We start from the raw sequence: 18,191 nt of genomic DNA, 5'->3' as shown, positions 1-18,191 counted from the left end.
ACATATAAATACATATTCATATGTAAAAATATGTATCTATACGTAAAAATATGTATATATACATAAATATATTTAAACGATTTCTTTTAGTATTAAGTATTCAGTTTAAACTTTTTAAATATTTTGCAAAAATTGTTTTAATGTAAAAAAAATAATAATTCAAAACTAACGTACTTGGATAGTATCAAACTTCCTTTTTTAATTGAATGAAAATTTGTGCGTGTGAGAATTATTTTAAACTATTAACATTAGCTGGTATTTTGAATGTTAATTATTTCCACTACATTAGAAAAGGATTGATTTTATTTAAAGTTATTGTTTTAAAAGGAATACAAATTCTTTAATTAGCAAGCATTATTCATTATCTTTCTTTATGTAAAACTCAGTCATGAAGAACTATAATGCAGATAAAAGTTTAAACAAAAAAAAAAAATTAAAATTTTGACTGTCCAAAAAAATCAATTGACGATCAATCCATGTTAATCAAATCAAAGTTGTATATATTACATACATATATGTAACGTGGAAAATAATAAATTAAAGGCGAGCGGTCAATTTGACCAGCTAACATATGGATTTGATGGTCAATTGTTTTTTTTGGATGGTCAAAACTTTTAATTTTTTCTTCATTCTAGCTTTTATCTTAGTAATAGTACTTTATGACTAAACATTATAATTTATGACTAAACTTTATAATTTATGACTAAACTTTATAATTTATGACTAAACATTATAATTTATGACTAAACATTATAATTTATGACTAAACATTATAATTTATGACTAAACTTTATAATTTATGACTAAACTTTATAATTTATGACTAAACATTATAATTTATGACTAAACATTATAATTTATGACTAAACATTATAAATATAATAAATTAATGCTTGAAAATTAAGGAACTCTTATTCCTTTTAAAATAATAGTTTTAAATAAAATCAATGAATTTTTTAAATAGAAGCTTGTAAAAAACTAACGCTCAAATTACCTGCTAATGTTATCATAATCATAAAATAACTGTTAAAATTGTTAACAATAAAATAACTCGCGCACAAATTTTTATTCAATTAAAAAAAAAGAACATCGGTAACATCTAAGTAACTGAATTTAAACTAAATACTTAATACTTAATAAAAAAAAGGAAAATGTTTTATGAAATGCTACTATAGCAATAAAAACGTGTTTTCAAACATATGTTTTGTCTGATTCTTTGAATCGCTTATAATTAATATTTAATGCTGCTGCCGTTACTCATTTGTGCGCATCAGAGATTTTTAAAGAAGAAATTTAGCACACTTGGCCTTTTAATGTTTCTCTATATATTTTTGACCATGTGATAAGGCATTCTTAAATCTTTATTATCTCCATTATAATCTGTTAATATCTGCTTAATCAGTAATAAGATTGAAAACTTTTTTAATTTGATGACTTCTGTAGTAATAGATAAATCTTATGTTATTTTTAAATTACTATAGTAACTTTTAATTCATGCAACTTTAATTCATGCATTTTAATGATAACGCAATTAAAGTCCTTGTCAATTGTATTTAAAGTATATTAATCCGTAATTTTTATTTTTAAGAACTCAAAGATGATGCTCTTTTTAAAGGTCAAACTTTTGATATAGGTCAAACTCTTGATAAAGTTAGTGTTTATCTTCAAAACCCTTGCATCTGATATGGTCAACTCTATGTTGCATGTTCGTTTAATACGTTATTTAAAAGAAATTACAGAAAGTCTGATTACTTTTATAATATGAAAAATCAGGTTGTTTAATTGTTTGCTTTTTAAAGTTGATAAACATTCAATACAAGGTATGTCATTGAACAAATATTACAAAAATAAGGTTGTAGTTGTAAATGTTTCTAATTTATATATTTTTCTTAATTTATATATTTAATTATTTTTATGTGTTATTATGTATTTATGTGTGTTAAGGTTTTATGGGTTTATATTTTGTAATTGTGTAAATATCTTTTATATATGAAGTGTTTCTATGTTTGTGATGTGTTATAATGTTATATGTCCATAGTTTGTAAGTGGTCATTATATTGTTTCGATGGTTTCAAAGTATTATGACTAAGCTTTATATAGTTTACAGTAAGAGTGTTGTCTTTACTAACCAAGTGATGTACTTTGTTATAATGTGACTTGGCTTTGTTAAGAGCAAGAATGTTGTCGTTGCCAGTCAAATGGTGTCAAGTAAAGTTTTTTTTTATAGTCTGTTATTGTCTGCTTAATGGGTTATAAGATCTAAAACCTTTGTATTATAAATTTAAGATATTACAGCATAAAAATTCTTTGATAATGGTAATAATATGAAAATCAGCAGATAAACAACATATTAAAGAATATTGTAATAAGATTAACTTATACTAAAATAAGAGCAGATAAATTTTAGCCAAATAAGTGGTTAAAAGATTATTATTGGGTGATATAACAATAATATGTCGTGATATAAAAACGATGTTCGAAGCGGGGAAAAATATAGTTTAGTAGTAAAGCTTTTTCTACGGTACGAATTAAAAGTAACTTTGAGACCATATTTAAATCAAAATTTCCAAAAAGTAAAGCTTTCTCTGCGGTCCGAATTAAACGTAATTTTGAGACGATAACAAAACAACAATGAAAAGACGTCCAACAACAAAACACGTCAAAAGCCGCTAGTTAAAAACAATCTCTATTATATATATATATATATATATATATATATATATATATATATATATATATATATATATATATATATATATATATATATATATATGTATATATATATAAGCTACAATCTAAAATTATATGTATATAATTATATTGTATATACTATATGTATATAAATTATATTTATATATGCTTAATGGGTTATAAGATCTAAAACTTTTATATTATAAATAATAATTTAATGCAATCATAAAGCCTGTAGTAATTGATAAGCCTTATGTTATTAGTCAAATTTTAAAGTAACTTATAAAATCAGGAAATTTAATTCATTTTAATAATAACACAATTCAAGTCTTTTGTCAATTGTATTTTTGTCAATTGTGTTTTTCATTTTTAAGAACTCAAGGACAATGCTCTTTTCAAAAGGTCAAACTTTGATAAAGTTGGTATTCATCGCAAAAACCCTTGCTTCTCATAAGGTCAACTCTATGTCGCATGTTTAAGAGCAAAATAATAATTAATATTTTTTAAAATTTATTTTTTAAAATTTTTAAAACTTATTTTTTTAAATTGATGAACATACACAAAAAAAATCTCACGCTACACAAACAATGTTGTATTTACAAATGTACTTATCGATAAACAATTATTGTTTTACTATTAAACATTACACTTTTTATAATTATTTAAACAATAAATTTTGTTACTGGAAACTAGTTGGTATTACTAAAAAGCCAACTGTTGTTATTATAAACCCATTTGTTACAGAATTTTTCATATATTTTAAATAACTTTGTTTTTTAAAGTTGATACACATGCATTACGAGTATATCATTGAACAAATATTCCACAAATAAGGCTGTATTTGTAAATGTTTCTAATTTATATATCTTTCTTAATTTATATATTTAAGTATTTTTATGTCATATGATGTGGTAATGTGTGTTATTTGTTTTGTGTTTATACGTGTGAAGGTTATATGGGTTTATATTTTGTAAGTGTTGTGTTACATATATATGTAAATATCTGTTTTATATCAAATGTTTTTATGTGTGTTATGTGTTATTACACAAGTAAGGTTGTATTTGTAAATGTTCCCAATATATATATTTTTCTTAATTTATATATTTAAGTATTTTTATGCGTCATGATTGGGTAATGTGCATTATTTATTGTGTTAAGGTTAAATGGGTTTATATTTTATAAGTGTTAATGTGTCAATATATAAAGTGTTTCTATGTGTGTTATATGTTATAATGTTACATGTTTAATTTGTAAGTGGTTATTATGTTGTTTCTGTGGTTTCAAAGTGTTGTGACTTGTCTCAGTATATAGAAAGAGTGTTGTCCTTGCTAGCCAAGTGGTGTACTTTGCTAAAATGTGAATTGGCTTTGTTGAAAGCAAGAATGTTGCCATAAAATGTGCAACTTTTTTTTAGATAACTCATTTTAATAAATATTTCTCATAGCCAGTGCAGTTGTTGCAACAACATCAACAAGTGCTTGCCCAACAGTAACAGGAGCGACATCTGCTAAACTAAATAAGTGATTTGTAGTTTTTATAGGTTATTATAAAAATAAAAATTTAGAATTTTATATATTACTTTTTATTTTTACTTTTACTGTATGAAGCATTTAGAAAATTGAATAAGGGGCCCACAGGTATGGCCATACCATATGTTTATAGAAATAGACTGTTTTAAATGTTTTTGTGAATTATAAATGATTTAAAAAAAAAATTTTCGAATTAAAATTTTATTTAATAGCTTGCAATTTTTAATGTCTTTTTTAAACAATTGTTTCTTTGACGATACACTGGTAGATCAGATGCTTGTTTTTTTTAAAAAAACAAGCATCTGATCTACCAGTGTATCGTCAAACAAGTATACAAAGTGTTCTAAAATTTGATAAAGTATGTGTTAATCTTTCACACAACCGAATTCTATGTAGCACGTTACAGAACCAAGTCATTTGATAATTTGTTTTTTTAATTTGATAAACATGTATTTCAACAAATAATGTTGTATTTTAAATGTCATACTTGTAATAGTTTTAATAAGTATTTTTATCTGTCATATGATGTGGTAATGTGTGTTGCTTATTATGTGTTAATACGCGTTATATAAAGTTATATGGATTTATATTTGTAAATGTTTATGTAAGTGTTTCAATGTGTGTGCTGTTAGTTATATAAAATATGTACAATAAACTCTGGATAACTTGATAACCTATAATAATTTTAACTAATATTGATATTCCAATTGAGCCTTTATTTATGGATTATACTCCCAATTGCTTTAACATTCTCTAACAAGCTAATTTCTTAGTCCCTTGGATGCCATTGGGCTGGCTAACGCCCAGATAATCATTCACTAAAAAGATTTTTTAAATAAAAACATATACTTTTATTTTATTGAGTTTATTTCTTTTTAGCGTTGTTTTTTCAAAAAGAGTTGATAATCCAAACTTGCAACAATAAATCTTGAAACTTTCTTGAAAAAAAACAACAAAAAAACAACATCTCTTAAAGTCAGTTTTAAAAAACAACATCTCTTAAAGTTTCTTCTTTGTTATCTATTTAGTCACATTTTTGAGTTTTCAAATAAATAAATGAGTGCATAACACCTTAAGGTGTAATTAAGGTGTAATAAGTGTTTTCAATAGCTTTGTACAATATTTAGGTGCAATTCCTTTTCTTATGTTTTTTTGAAAGTTTTCCTTCATAGAATAATTTAAGAAATGTTCTAAATGTTGATCATTTTGTTAGAGCTAAGACAAAGTTTCGTTAGCCTTCATAGCATTTACTTAAAGCTATATAATAATAAAACAATGTTATAACTCAACTTTTATAAGCACTGATGGAACAATGCTATTATTTAAATTGTTTTTATAGAACTTTTGATACTTTTTTATGTTAAATATGTTTTATGTGAAATATGTTTCAGTAATTTTTTTTTTTTTAAGGTAATATTTTTATTTTATCTCAAGAAAAATGTTTTTTGTTTCTCACATGCATATTTACATTTTTTCTCATTGGAATTATTATTTTGTATGGATATATCGGCCATTTTTGCTTTTATATATATATATATTTCTTATATATGATATATATTTCTTATATGTGATATATATTTTTATATGTGAATGGAAACCATTTACACCTTTATCCCATTACAACCCAGATGATTCCTATTTGCATTAAGTATTGATTTTTAACAAACGGCTATAATAATAATTATTATTTAATTCTCAAAATTAAAAAAAGCTTATTTGAAAGATTTTGTTAAGAGCACTTTCCAGAAAAGTTTCTGTAAAAAATGTCAAAAAGATAGAGTTATTTTATTTGACATAACTAGGAACCGTGGCTCATTTTTGTGTTCTCTTGACTTATTAAACAAATCTTAATGTGAGAGGGTTTAAAAAAATTTATTTATAAAAATTTTTATTATAACCTTAAGTTTCCAAAAACACTGGAATGCTGCACAACTGTAATCTATGTTAAAGATACTTTTATGTAAAATTGTTATGTAAAAAATATTGTAAATTGTTAATCAAAAGCCAAAATATTTAAATTGATTAATTTATTAGATTTAATTAACTGCCGTTAACTTATTGGAGTAATATATTGGAGAGACCAAATTAAGAACAAGTTTAGATATAGTCGGGTGTGGAATATAGTTACCATGACCTATATTGTACAAGTCCCGACAACTTTTTGTAAAAAAAAATATTTTTTTTATATATATATCTGTTGTATTTTTATATATATATGTATTGAATACTTTTATCATCTTGGTGATTACGATCTTGATAGTTTCCATTACATACCTTTTTAGTCCCAATTTTCGTCATAAACAACAGCTATAATAATCTAAAACTTTATTAAAGCCAGTATTAAAAACAGCTTATTTAAAAGAGTTTGTTTTAGAAATGTTCCTATAAGTTATATTAAACAGAGAGAGCTAACATATTTGACATAACTAGGTTACGTGATCTGTTTCTGTGTCCTCTTTTGCTTTTTAAATAAATATAATCTTAATGAGAAAGTTATATTTTATTATAGCCTTAAGTTTCCAAAGAACACCGGGAGAAATTTTATGCAAATGTCATCTATTTTAAAGGTACTTATATGTAAAAGTATTGAAGTTAATAAGTATAGAAATGGTCAGTGTTGAATAAACTTATCAAGACCTGTATTTTACGGGTCTGGACCGCTAGTTGATAATAATTGATTAATAGAGGTAAAAAAAGCGCAAACAGGCAATTGATAATTTTAAATTTATCTAAAAATAGTTCATTAATTTTAATGTCTTTGCAAATGTTGGAAAAAGCTATGAAAAAATGAAAAGTTTGAATGAAAAAAACAGTTAACAACAACAAGTACAGTTGGAAGAGAAAATGTTACACACAACAGTTTCAAATAATAATAAAATAAGAACTTCAATCTTTTAAGTTAACAATGTTAAAGAAGAAAAATGATTGCACATTTTATATCTGCTTATTAAAATCATTTTCAAAATTCATAGTGCTAATTAGTTAATAATTTAACTTATTAACTTTATGCGCAGATACTATTTAAATTAAATACTTAATATTAAAAAGACAATTATTTTATGAAACTAATTAAATTAAATTACTTATGTTTCACAAAACAAGATTCTTACTAAATGTATTTAATTTTTTAAGAATCCTATTATAGAAAAAAGCGCTAAGGCGCAAATAGTAACTTTAAATTTATTTAGAAACCTTTCATTCATTTATTGCAATTAGCGCTAAAAACTTACAAAAAGATAAATAAAAAGATTTAAAGAAAAAACCAAAACAAATTAACTAAGTACAGTTGAAAGAAAAAATATCCTTAGTTAAATACAACAATTATTATATATTAATATATTATTACTAAAATAATATATTGAATAATATATTATTTTAATAAAAAAATTAATTTATTTTCTTAAAATAAGCAATAAAATCAAAACTTCAATAATTTATGAAAAAAGGATTTTCACTATCAGTAAAATGAAAGTAATTTAAATAAGTTAAGCAAAAAAATTAATAGATCTAGTTTACGTCATTATGAATTAAAGTAGCTCATCGTAAACAATAAAACTTTTTAAATTTCCTATTTTCAAAATTATATCCTGATTGTCTGTCAAATCTTGTTTTTCAAGCGCTGATTTTTTTTCAATCGGTCAACCATGATCGGTAAAAATTTACTTTGAGAGGTCAAAATAATAATTTTTGTCATTTCAGGCAGTTGTTGACCGTTGACCAGACATTATTTTCCAAGCTGTGTGTGTGAGTGTGTGTGTGTGTATATATATATATATATATATATATATATATATATATATATATATATATATATATATATATGTATATATATATATACATGTATGTATGTATGTATGTATGTATGTATGTATGTATGTATGTATGTATGTATGTATGTGTGTGTGTGTGTGTGTGTGTGTATATATATATATATATATATATATATATATATATATATATATATATATATATATATATATATATATATAAATATAAACTCCTAGTCGGCGTTTAAGAGGACATGTTTTTTTTGTTCCCATTATGTTTTTGTTTTTTTAATTTTTCTATAATATTTTTATCATAAATATAATTATTTTTCAATTTTTTTTTATAATTTAATTTTTATCTATATATATTTAAATTTATTTTTTTATTATAAAAATATGTTTTTTATACCTATTTTTGTTATTTATAATATATTATATTTCATATTATATTACATTTCATATTATATTTATAATATATTATATTTCATTTTTATTTTCATCTATTTACAAAAACAATTAATTACAGTAATATAACAATATTTAAACCTTGCCGTAACCCTAACCCTAGGCTTGACCTTGATGCTGACCAAAACCAAACCCTCAGTCAATGTAGCAGCACTCCCTTGCAAGTCAGGCTATTTGATAGTCAATGTATGTACTTTTAGTTCTCTATAAAAGTTGCTTATGAAGACATTTTTTTTACAAAAAAACGATGCTTACGGGGACAAAAAAATTAACGGGTATGCTAAAATGTCCCTGATAATGCTCATGTTCCTGTAAGTGTTTGTTTTTTTGTAAAATCTTACCCCGTAAGTGATACTATAGGTCTGTATATATGTAGGGTTGTTCAAAAAATAATGTCAAAAATTTGAAAAGAGCTCTAGCTTATGATCTGCCCTGATCCCAAATTAGTACTTAAAATTTTTTACAAAAATTTTTTTGATCGTCGGAAAGGTTCCTACAGAGGGCAAAAGGGTCAATTTTTACAATTTTTTCAAACTGAGTTGCTTGGAATTCCAGCAATTGACTCAGGTTCTGGAGAACACCAAAAAGAAGTTTTAGAAAAACTAATTTCTAACTTTGGATTAGAGGATTAAGTTCAGTATCTTTGCTTTGATACCACTAGCGCTAACACAGGTAAAGCAAAAGGAGCTTGTAGCAGAATGATTGTGCACTTACAGCACCCTATGTTGCTAACTGCATATTGACGCCATATTTTTGAGCATCATATTACCCACTTTTGGGAGCATTATCCAAGCAGTCATACTTCAGGACCAGAAAATAAATTATTCATTGTTCTTAAGAACCATTGAAATGATATGGATACTGAAAATCAAGATTTAAAAAGATTATCAACTCCTATTGATTCCTGGATTAATGAACAAAGGTTGAGTGCTATTGAATTTTGCAGATATATAGTTAGCACTAAAGTTTTTAAGAAGGTGAGTAATAATAGCTTTATAAATGAATTCAATAAAATCTAATTATCCCTTCCTCTTTCCAAAAAATAGTATAGTAAAGTAGTACTTCACTTATAATTTTCCAGTTTTACAATTTTGTAGTAAGTTATTTCAGTTATTATAACTTAATAAAAATTTTTTTTTTTTTTTTTTTTTTTGTAATTCACCTCCCCAAGGCCGAGAAGGCCACTACAGATGAGGAGAAATGTAAAGAACGTGGCAACATGGTTAAGAGACTATTTGGTCTAAAATAAGCCCCTATAGAGGGGTATTCCTTAGAAAGACAGATGTTGGATAAAGACATTCTGATGAGCTTAAACTTTTCACAGGATGAGCCTCCCAGTTTAGTTCCACTAGTTACAGAGAAGTCCTGTCTTGTATTTGACATGCTTAGTTGTGGAAAAGCTGAGGTTAAATGGATGAAGGTTCCTCCAGAGTATTGGATTTTAAATGATTTCTATCAAGAATTTGAAACAGCCATCATGAATCTTGATGTTGTGAATGATTGTTCAGAAAGAACAGTCAAAATAGTTCAACAACTTGTTTATAAAGTACATTCAGAAGAGAAAAGGCAAGATACGTTTCTTTTTACTCATGTGTACAAGCCAAATCCAAATAGTAGAAAAAAGTTGGATCATGCCAAAGCTGCACTCAATAGTATTATTTAATATCTACTTTTTGATCCAATTTATTTTTGAAACAATAGTATATTTTCAGTTTTTGTTTTGTATTGGTAAAGTTTTTTTTTAAATTGTATTCAAACAAATATTTATTGTTTTTAAAAGAACATTTTATGTTTTGATGATTCTCAATGTTTTATCATTCTTCTGAAAGTTATTTAAAAAAATATTTATGAAAAGAGACCCTTAAACTTAAGTTGTAGAACTCATTACCATATTATTGGATTGTTTATTTTTTTAAATTGGTTGAGATTTAAGGGTCCCACAAGCGGGGTAAAGTTTTCCTAAAAACAGGGCAAAAATTGACCCTTTTGCCCTCTGTGGGGACCTTTCCAATGTTCAAAAAAATTTTTGTAAAAAATTTTAAGTACTAATTTGGGGTCAGGACAGATCATAAGCTAGGGCTCTTTTCAAATCTTTGACATGACCTATTTTTGAACAACCCTTGTATATATATATATATATATATATATATATATATATATATATATATATATATATATATATATATATATATATATATATATATATATATATATATATATATATATATATATATATAGAACTCTTATATGTTGTCAGAAAGTTTTTTCCATATTTTGTTGACAAAAAGTAAAAATTAAAATGCAAGACTGGAATTTTTTTTTATTAATTGATAGATTGCCTGCCCCAACCAAACCCTCAGTCGATGTAGCAACACTCCCTTGCGGGTCAGGCTAAAAGATAGTAGATGTAGCAGCACTCCGTTGCGAGTCAGGCTATATGTCAGTCAATATAGTAGCACTCCCATGTGAGTCAGGCTATTTGTCAGTCGATGTAGCAGCACTCCCTTGCAAGTCAGGCTATAAGATAGTCGATGTAGCAACACTCCGCGCATGATTTACAGTAAAAAAAATAAAAATAAAAACATTTTATTAAAAAAATTAAAAATAAAGACATTTTATTAAAAAAAAAAAAAATTGTTTATATTGTTAAAAACATTCAGAATGTTTTAAAAACATTCAGAATGTTTTTAAAAACATTCTGGTCAATTAAATTTGCGTTTTTGTGTTTTTTTTAAAAAACAATTAATTTGTAATTAAATTAATGGTTTTAACTTTCTGACAACACGCAAATGTTGGACAAAAGTCAAAAGTAATTAAAAGTGACACATGTGTTGGCGTAAGAATCATTTTTTTCCTTCTGCTCTTCCCAAATGCAACAAACTATATATATATATATATATATATATATATATATATGTACATATATATATATATATATATATATATATATATATATATATATATATATATATATATATATATATATATAGGTGAAAACGGCTTTCCATATAACAGCTCAACAAAAAAAATTTATATATATATATATATATATATATATATATATATATATATATATATATATATATATATATATATATATATATATATATATATATATATATATATATATATATAGGTGAAAACGGCTTTCCATATAACAGCTCAACAAAAAAAATTTAAAAAATGGGTGAAAATGAAACTGAATTTACATCTTGTATTTTAAAACACCAATTGGTTTTTTTAAATATTATAAATGCAATTTTATATGCATTAATTTACTTTTTGCGCTTTAAAAAAAATACCTTGTTTTCGGTTATTCATAATGAATGGTGTCCTTCGGGTGTAACTTATTTAGGAACTTTTTTTTGTGAAGCGTGTTTATTTTATGTTACTTTAGTTAGACTAGTTGGTAGTTTTTAAATTTTTATAAAAGAATTGAGATATTGCATAAAAAGCTATCTTGCCCCTGTCACATGACCAGATAACAAATTTATGAACTTTTTTATCTTAATTTTAATTTCAAATTTTTCTATTTGCAAACTAAAAATTTATCTAGGAAATAAATTATGATAACAAATTTATGAGCTATAAGTTATGATAACATGAACATACTGACAAAGTATTACTGCTTTATGACTGATAGTTTTACAATAACTCAGGGCTTTCAAAATGTTCAAAATCTTGCCCTGCCTTCCCCCATATATATATATATATATATATATATATATATATATATATATATATATATATATATATATATATATTGCTATTTTCTTATGTACATCTTATTATGGATGAATTGAAGCCCTGTTTACAACCATATACCCTTCCTGACAGTCACCTTTTTTTTGTAGATCAGGACTGAGTGTTTTTATTGCGATACAGCCACTAGGGGGTTTACCATACTAGAAAAACCTCTTACCTTACTCAAAAATAAATAATTTATTTTAAATATTTTCAAATTAAATTATTTTTAATTATTGATTTTAATTAATATTAAATAGTATTAAAAAAAATTTTATAATTATAAAACTCAGTTGTTATATTGTATATATTGTTACATAATTAACTGAAAAAAACGTTTAAATAGTTCTTAATTATTTTTTTAACTAATTAGCTCATTGATGAGCTTAGATGAGCTGGTTGGGTCAAAAAACTGTTTGTAAATACTTACAGTATTAAATAATCGAAGTTGAAGCGGAAATGTAACTCTATGGGATAGTTTGGTAAACCTCTGCTGTTGTTCCACATATTTAAATCTTTTTAAATGCAATGCAAGTATCTGAGGTAATTTCTTCACCATCATTCTTAAAATCAAAAATTTTTAAACTAAAAACATGTTTATCCAATGCATTAATTATGAATATCATATCTAATAAAAATGAGCAATTTTTTGAGAAAACAGCCATAAATATGTGCTATTATAAACTGTGAAATTATATGAAAGTTATCTATTTGCTTTTGAGTACATTTGAAACAAGCAAGTTAATAAATATAGTAAAATAGTAAGTTAATAAATATAGTAAAATAAGCAAGTTAGTAAATTTATTAAATAAATCATTTGCAAAGTGTTTATGTTTGTTTTGCAAGATGTTTATGTTTGTTTCAATTAAAATGAAAAAAATACTCTGACTGCCACTAACTCAGACTGTAAGCATGGATTTTTTAACAGCTGTATAAACGCCATGATTTACCAAAGCAAAATACTTTTAACTGTATTTAAAGAGAGGTATTTTCCATGATAACTTAACCTTGGATTGACTTTCATGCTCATTTCACTGTTTTCATGCTTCTAAGTTTTTTTTAATCTTCCAGATATTGCATGAAATTAGATGCTACCAGTCACTTTAAATGTTTTCAGAGTATTTCTAATGCAAAATCTCTGAAATTTTTAATCTTGTTGCTATTTCTATTGCTGATCATGAAGCCACTCTTAAAAACTATTTTCAATAACAAATGCAATATGTTAACAATATTGCATTTGCTGTTTGCAGTAAATAACTGAATTACTTTGGAGTTAAAATCCACATGCCATTGTACCCCTATCCTTTTCATCTATTAGTCTGGTGTAGATGTAAGTCTGTGTTTGTTTCCAAAAATATGAATTAATCATTCATAATGAATGCTGGAACTTTTCGACTCTACTCATACTTTGTAAATAAGCAGGACTGGATCACGAACAAGTAATCCAGCCCGGCTTATGAATGTATCTTACAATAATGATAAAATAAATCATGCTATTTATTTTATCTAATTAAAGACATTTTTGATTGCTTTTCAAATAACCAATAAAAATAAAATAAAAAATAAAATATATAAAAATATAATAGTATATATAAAAATAAAAATGTGTATTTCAAATTTAAATCAAAATTCTAATGTAAACATTTGTTTTATGTTTTTCTTTTTTTAGTCAGTTTAGTTAACCGGGCCAGCTTGATTCATGTAAACAGTCCCTAAAACTGAAATTTTACTTTTATATTAATTTATTATCAAATATATTCAACTCTTAATTATCAACAAGCAAAATATAATGTTACTCTGAATGAATATTTTAAAATTGTTTTATCTTTCAAAAATTTTTCATATATCCCGTTGTCTATATTCTTATATTGACTGCATTCTTATATTGAGTATTGCAATAGGTTTTAATTCATTTTTTTTTTGTAACCAAATGACAGTTTTAAATGTAAAACGATTTACGGATGTAACTTCTGTTTAATCCATTTTATTGTCCTGAAGAAAAAATGAACCTGCTAAAATAAACAGAAAATTAGTTATTGAATTTGAAACCAAAACTTTTTTCCCCATTTTTAATAAGAAAGCAAAATAAAAAATAATGATAAATATTTTTTGGGCACCAATACCTCACCAAAACAAATCTGAGTTTTCAAACAAAATTTTTTAAAATTGGAACAACGGATGTCATTTTCCACCTGGAAAACAAGACTCAGTGCTTGACTTGATTTAATCAAGTCAAGCACTGATTAAATAGTTTAGAGAGAATTAAAGCGAGTTCCGGAGTACACTTTTGTAAGACTATGACAGGAATGTTGTCTGGACCACAAGCCATAGAAGAGTTTAATCGAAATATGACTTTAGCAACGGAAGTCAGAGTGATTTGAATGTCCAACAATGAGTTAAGCTGTTTAATTGAAATGGAAGGAAGAGAATAGCCATAAGATTCCAGAGTCGAATTAGAAGAAAAGTTTTTTGCAAATAGTTCTACCTCATCCTTGGGAGAGGTAATAAGATCAGTCCCATGAATGAGAGATGGAATGTTAGATCTACCTTTGCTAACAATGCTGTTGAAGATTTTCCGGATGAAAAATTTGTGGATGCTTTGCCAAATTATACATCTTTTACAAATATTTGTAAAAGATGTATTAAAACAGTTTTTTTTTTAATTTTAAGTGCCCTACGAAATCCTTGCGGTCTTATCACAGAGCAACAGGGATGAGCATTTAATCGGAAGTTCATGCCTCATTCACGGCTGCTCAAAAAAATTCAAATTTAGGTGGTGGGGATGGTTTTATATGTTTAATATTTTAGGTTACTTTTAGCATGATTTAAGTTTAAAAAAAAGTTGTCTCATTCATAGATAGAGCACAGCCTCCAAAGTAAGGAGCTATGCAATTTTCTCAGTCCTGTTAATTAAACCTAAGTCGTAACATAGGACTCCTTATGTAGCCTCAAAAATGCGCACAAAGCATTAACAGGAAAAGCATTAACAGGAAAACCATCCATGTGCAACATGGCACTGTTAATACTCTGATATGTTGCAGCTATTGATGCAATCAGCTTCTCTGAAAGCTACCACAGAGTTTGGGAAACCTTACTACCAGCCGGCCTCAGAGCCATTAAACTGAGTTTTAGAGCTGTACCCTAATTAGGAGATATCAAGGAGGCACAAGCAAAAACCTATGAGAAAAGTCAAGAAGGTCCAGCATTCATGATCCTAGACAGGAGACAATGTAACACAGGTTTACATCTCCAGCAGCCTAATAGATGAAGAAGGGGTTCAAGGCTAGTTAGCAGAATTATTCTGCTTACGCCTAAATATTCATAATCTTCGAAGTAACTTTACATAAGTTAAATCTTACCTCTTGCAAAATTTAACTAACTTGCTATTTGTTATTCTAGTTAGAATTCGGCTTCTGATTTTCTGATCTCAGTGTTGATGGCTAATATCCTTTAATTGGTAAAGACTCTAATAATCACATGCTTGGCTTGGGCATATACTTTATTATTTAGCATTAATTTATCTATTTGTTGAGAAATCAGGTTTCAATCCTCTGACCATCAAGTAAATCTTTTTATGGTCTATTGCTTAGTATGTCTTCACTCAATCAACATTCCCTCTGTTCTCTATAGTTCTCCCTCTTTTCAAGAATGCACTCATTCATTGGTGGGATTCTAAGGTAATTTAATATTCATTGGTGTGATTCAATGTGAATTGTAATTTGTCATCAAATTAACTTAGCCTTTTTTCTTTAACTCTTAACCAATATTGTTGTGATTAGTGAATTTAATGCTTATCACACTGAATGACTGGGTTCCAACACCACTGACTCTGATGGCCTAAAGCTCATAACTTCTGTATTTCTCTTCCAGACAACGTCAAAAAACATAGTTGGATCTGCTTTATCTGCCAAGCTTGAGTCCCTTTCCCATCGTCTTCTTTTCTTTTTTTTAAACATTGTCGCTTCCAACAAGGCTGCAAGCAACCACTAATTAAAGTCAGAAGTTACTGGAAGAGAAAAGATGAAGTTTGTAGAGCAAGATAACGATTGACAGACGAAAGGATTGCAAATTATATGAATCAGGAAAGCAAGATGTAGGAAACGAATTCCAAAGAACTGATGCTCAAGGAAAAAAACTAGACGAATAAGAGTTTTTAGAACTCTTAGGAACAGTCACAGAAAACGGATAAGACTTAATTGAATGACGAGTAACACGAGAATGAATTTTAGTAGATGGCACAAGAGACGCTAGCTCTTTAGAGCAGTGCCCATTATAGTATTTGTAGAAAAGAGAAAGAGAAGCAATATTACAATGATGTGATAATGATTGGAGGTTGGCTGCAAGAGCAAGTCCAACTATGTTTACAACGCGTTTTTGCATCTTGTCTAAAAGAGAAATAGCATCATTAGAAAATCCGCCCCAGATATGGCAACAGTATTCCATACAAGGCCGGATTTGAGATTTATAGAGATAGATAATAGAAACCGAAGCAAGAAAGTGTCAAGCTCGATAAAGAGATGCAACCTTAGCAGATGCTAATTTTGCAAATTTGATTTATGGTTTCCAAAAAAGATCGGAAGTTAGAGTTAATCCTAGAAGATGAAGAGTGGATGACTCATCGAGTACATCACTGTTTATAAATATAGGAAGATTTAAATTATTGTGATAAAGATTGGCTGAAAAAAATTGAGTTTTATCTGCTACAGCATGGGGCTCACAATGGCTGGTGAACTGAAGTTCACCAGCCATTGTGAGCCCCATGCTGTAGCAGAAGTGAGATCCTTTTCAAGCTCAAATGCTCCCTCCAAGCAATCAGAGGGTTTCTTATCTCGACAAGAGTAAATGGTAGTATCATCAGCAAACAATGCCACCTTAGATGTGAGAATATCTGGAAGATAGTTAATGTAAATTAAAAAGAGTATAGGGCCAAAGATAGAACCTTCTAGAACCCCTGAAATTACAGAATAAGAAGAAGAGTGCTGTACTTTTATACTACGATTGGAAAGGAAGGATTCAATAATCTTAAAGGTGTTGCAAGATACACCATAAGAAGAAAGCTTATGGAGAAGACCAGCATGCCAAACTTTATCAAAAGCTTTTGAAATGTTAAGAGCGATGGCGTTAACCTCTCCACCTTTTTCTAATGCACGATAAAACCTATCGGTTATTACCGTCAGCAAATCAGCTGTAGAACAAGAAGATCGAAATCCATTTTGATGGTCAGAAAGTAAGTTATTAGATTCAAGCACGGCTATCTAAAACACAGGCCTATTAATCGTGCAAACCATAAAAATAACTGGAGGCCGATTAACTCACAAATATTTGCCGAAGGTTAAATATAGTTGGAATAAAATTGTTGGATAAAAATAATAAAATAAAATAGTTGGAGCAAAATTGGAAGAAGAAAAAATATTTATTGAGACTTATTATGCCTTTAAAGTGTTGTGTTGCGAATTGCTCTACTAATTATTTAACAGATAAAAAAAAGTGCGCTGTTTACAGATTACCAAAAGATCCAGAAGATCGTAGAAAGTGGCTATCTGCTATTCCAAGAAGCAACATTCCTGATAGCAAATACACTGTTGTATGTTCTGAACATTGGCCTATAAATTTCAAAAAAATAAATGTTTATGGTAAGGAAAGACCCTCTTCTCCACCTTCTTTTTTTAATTGTGTTAAGTCCAGCCTTGTACCAACTGCACCTCCAAAGTCAAGAATTACAACTTCATCAACTTCTGGTGCAAGAAGTGTACAAGCTGATCAACTTGAAACTTTTAAAGCGATGGACTCTTTGAATTTCAATGATGCGATTATTCATTACCAAAAAAAAAATCCCAAAAGATTTATTATTAAAGTGTATAGTTGTCTTCAAATGTGATGAAAAAATTTGTTTTCAATCAACTGAATTTTACTGTGGTTTACCAAAGTAAGATAAGCTTTCTTTAAATTATTATAAATTTATAAAAAAAAATTTAATTAATTGTTACTGATTTTC

General features: G+C 26.8%; 1 protein-coding gene across 1 annotated transcript in view; it reads right to left on the bottom strand.

The window, feature by feature from the left end:
- LOC100209489 (ubiquitin carboxyl-terminal hydrolase 46) overlaps positions 1-18,191 on the bottom strand; it is a 43,314-nt gene that overhangs the window by 5,941 nt on the left and 19,182 nt on the right. Inside the window, exon 8 of the mRNA XM_065792343.1 lies at positions 12,627-12,759. Within this exon, the coding sequence (XP_065648415.1) occupies positions 12,627-12,759 (133 nt within the window). The remainder of the gene's footprint in view (positions 1-12,626; positions 12,760-18,191) is intronic.

The sequence above is a fragment of the Hydra vulgaris genome, chromosome 03 (genome assembly GCF_038396675.1).
Source record: "Hydra vulgaris chromosome 03, alternate assembly HydraT2T_AEP".
In the NCBI taxonomy this organism is placed as follows: domain Eukaryota; kingdom Metazoa; phylum Cnidaria; class Hydrozoa; order Anthoathecata; family Hydridae; genus Hydra; species Hydra vulgaris.
The sequence above is the reverse complement of the archived record's forward strand: the minus strand, read 5'-3'. Positions and strand labels throughout refer to the sequence as shown.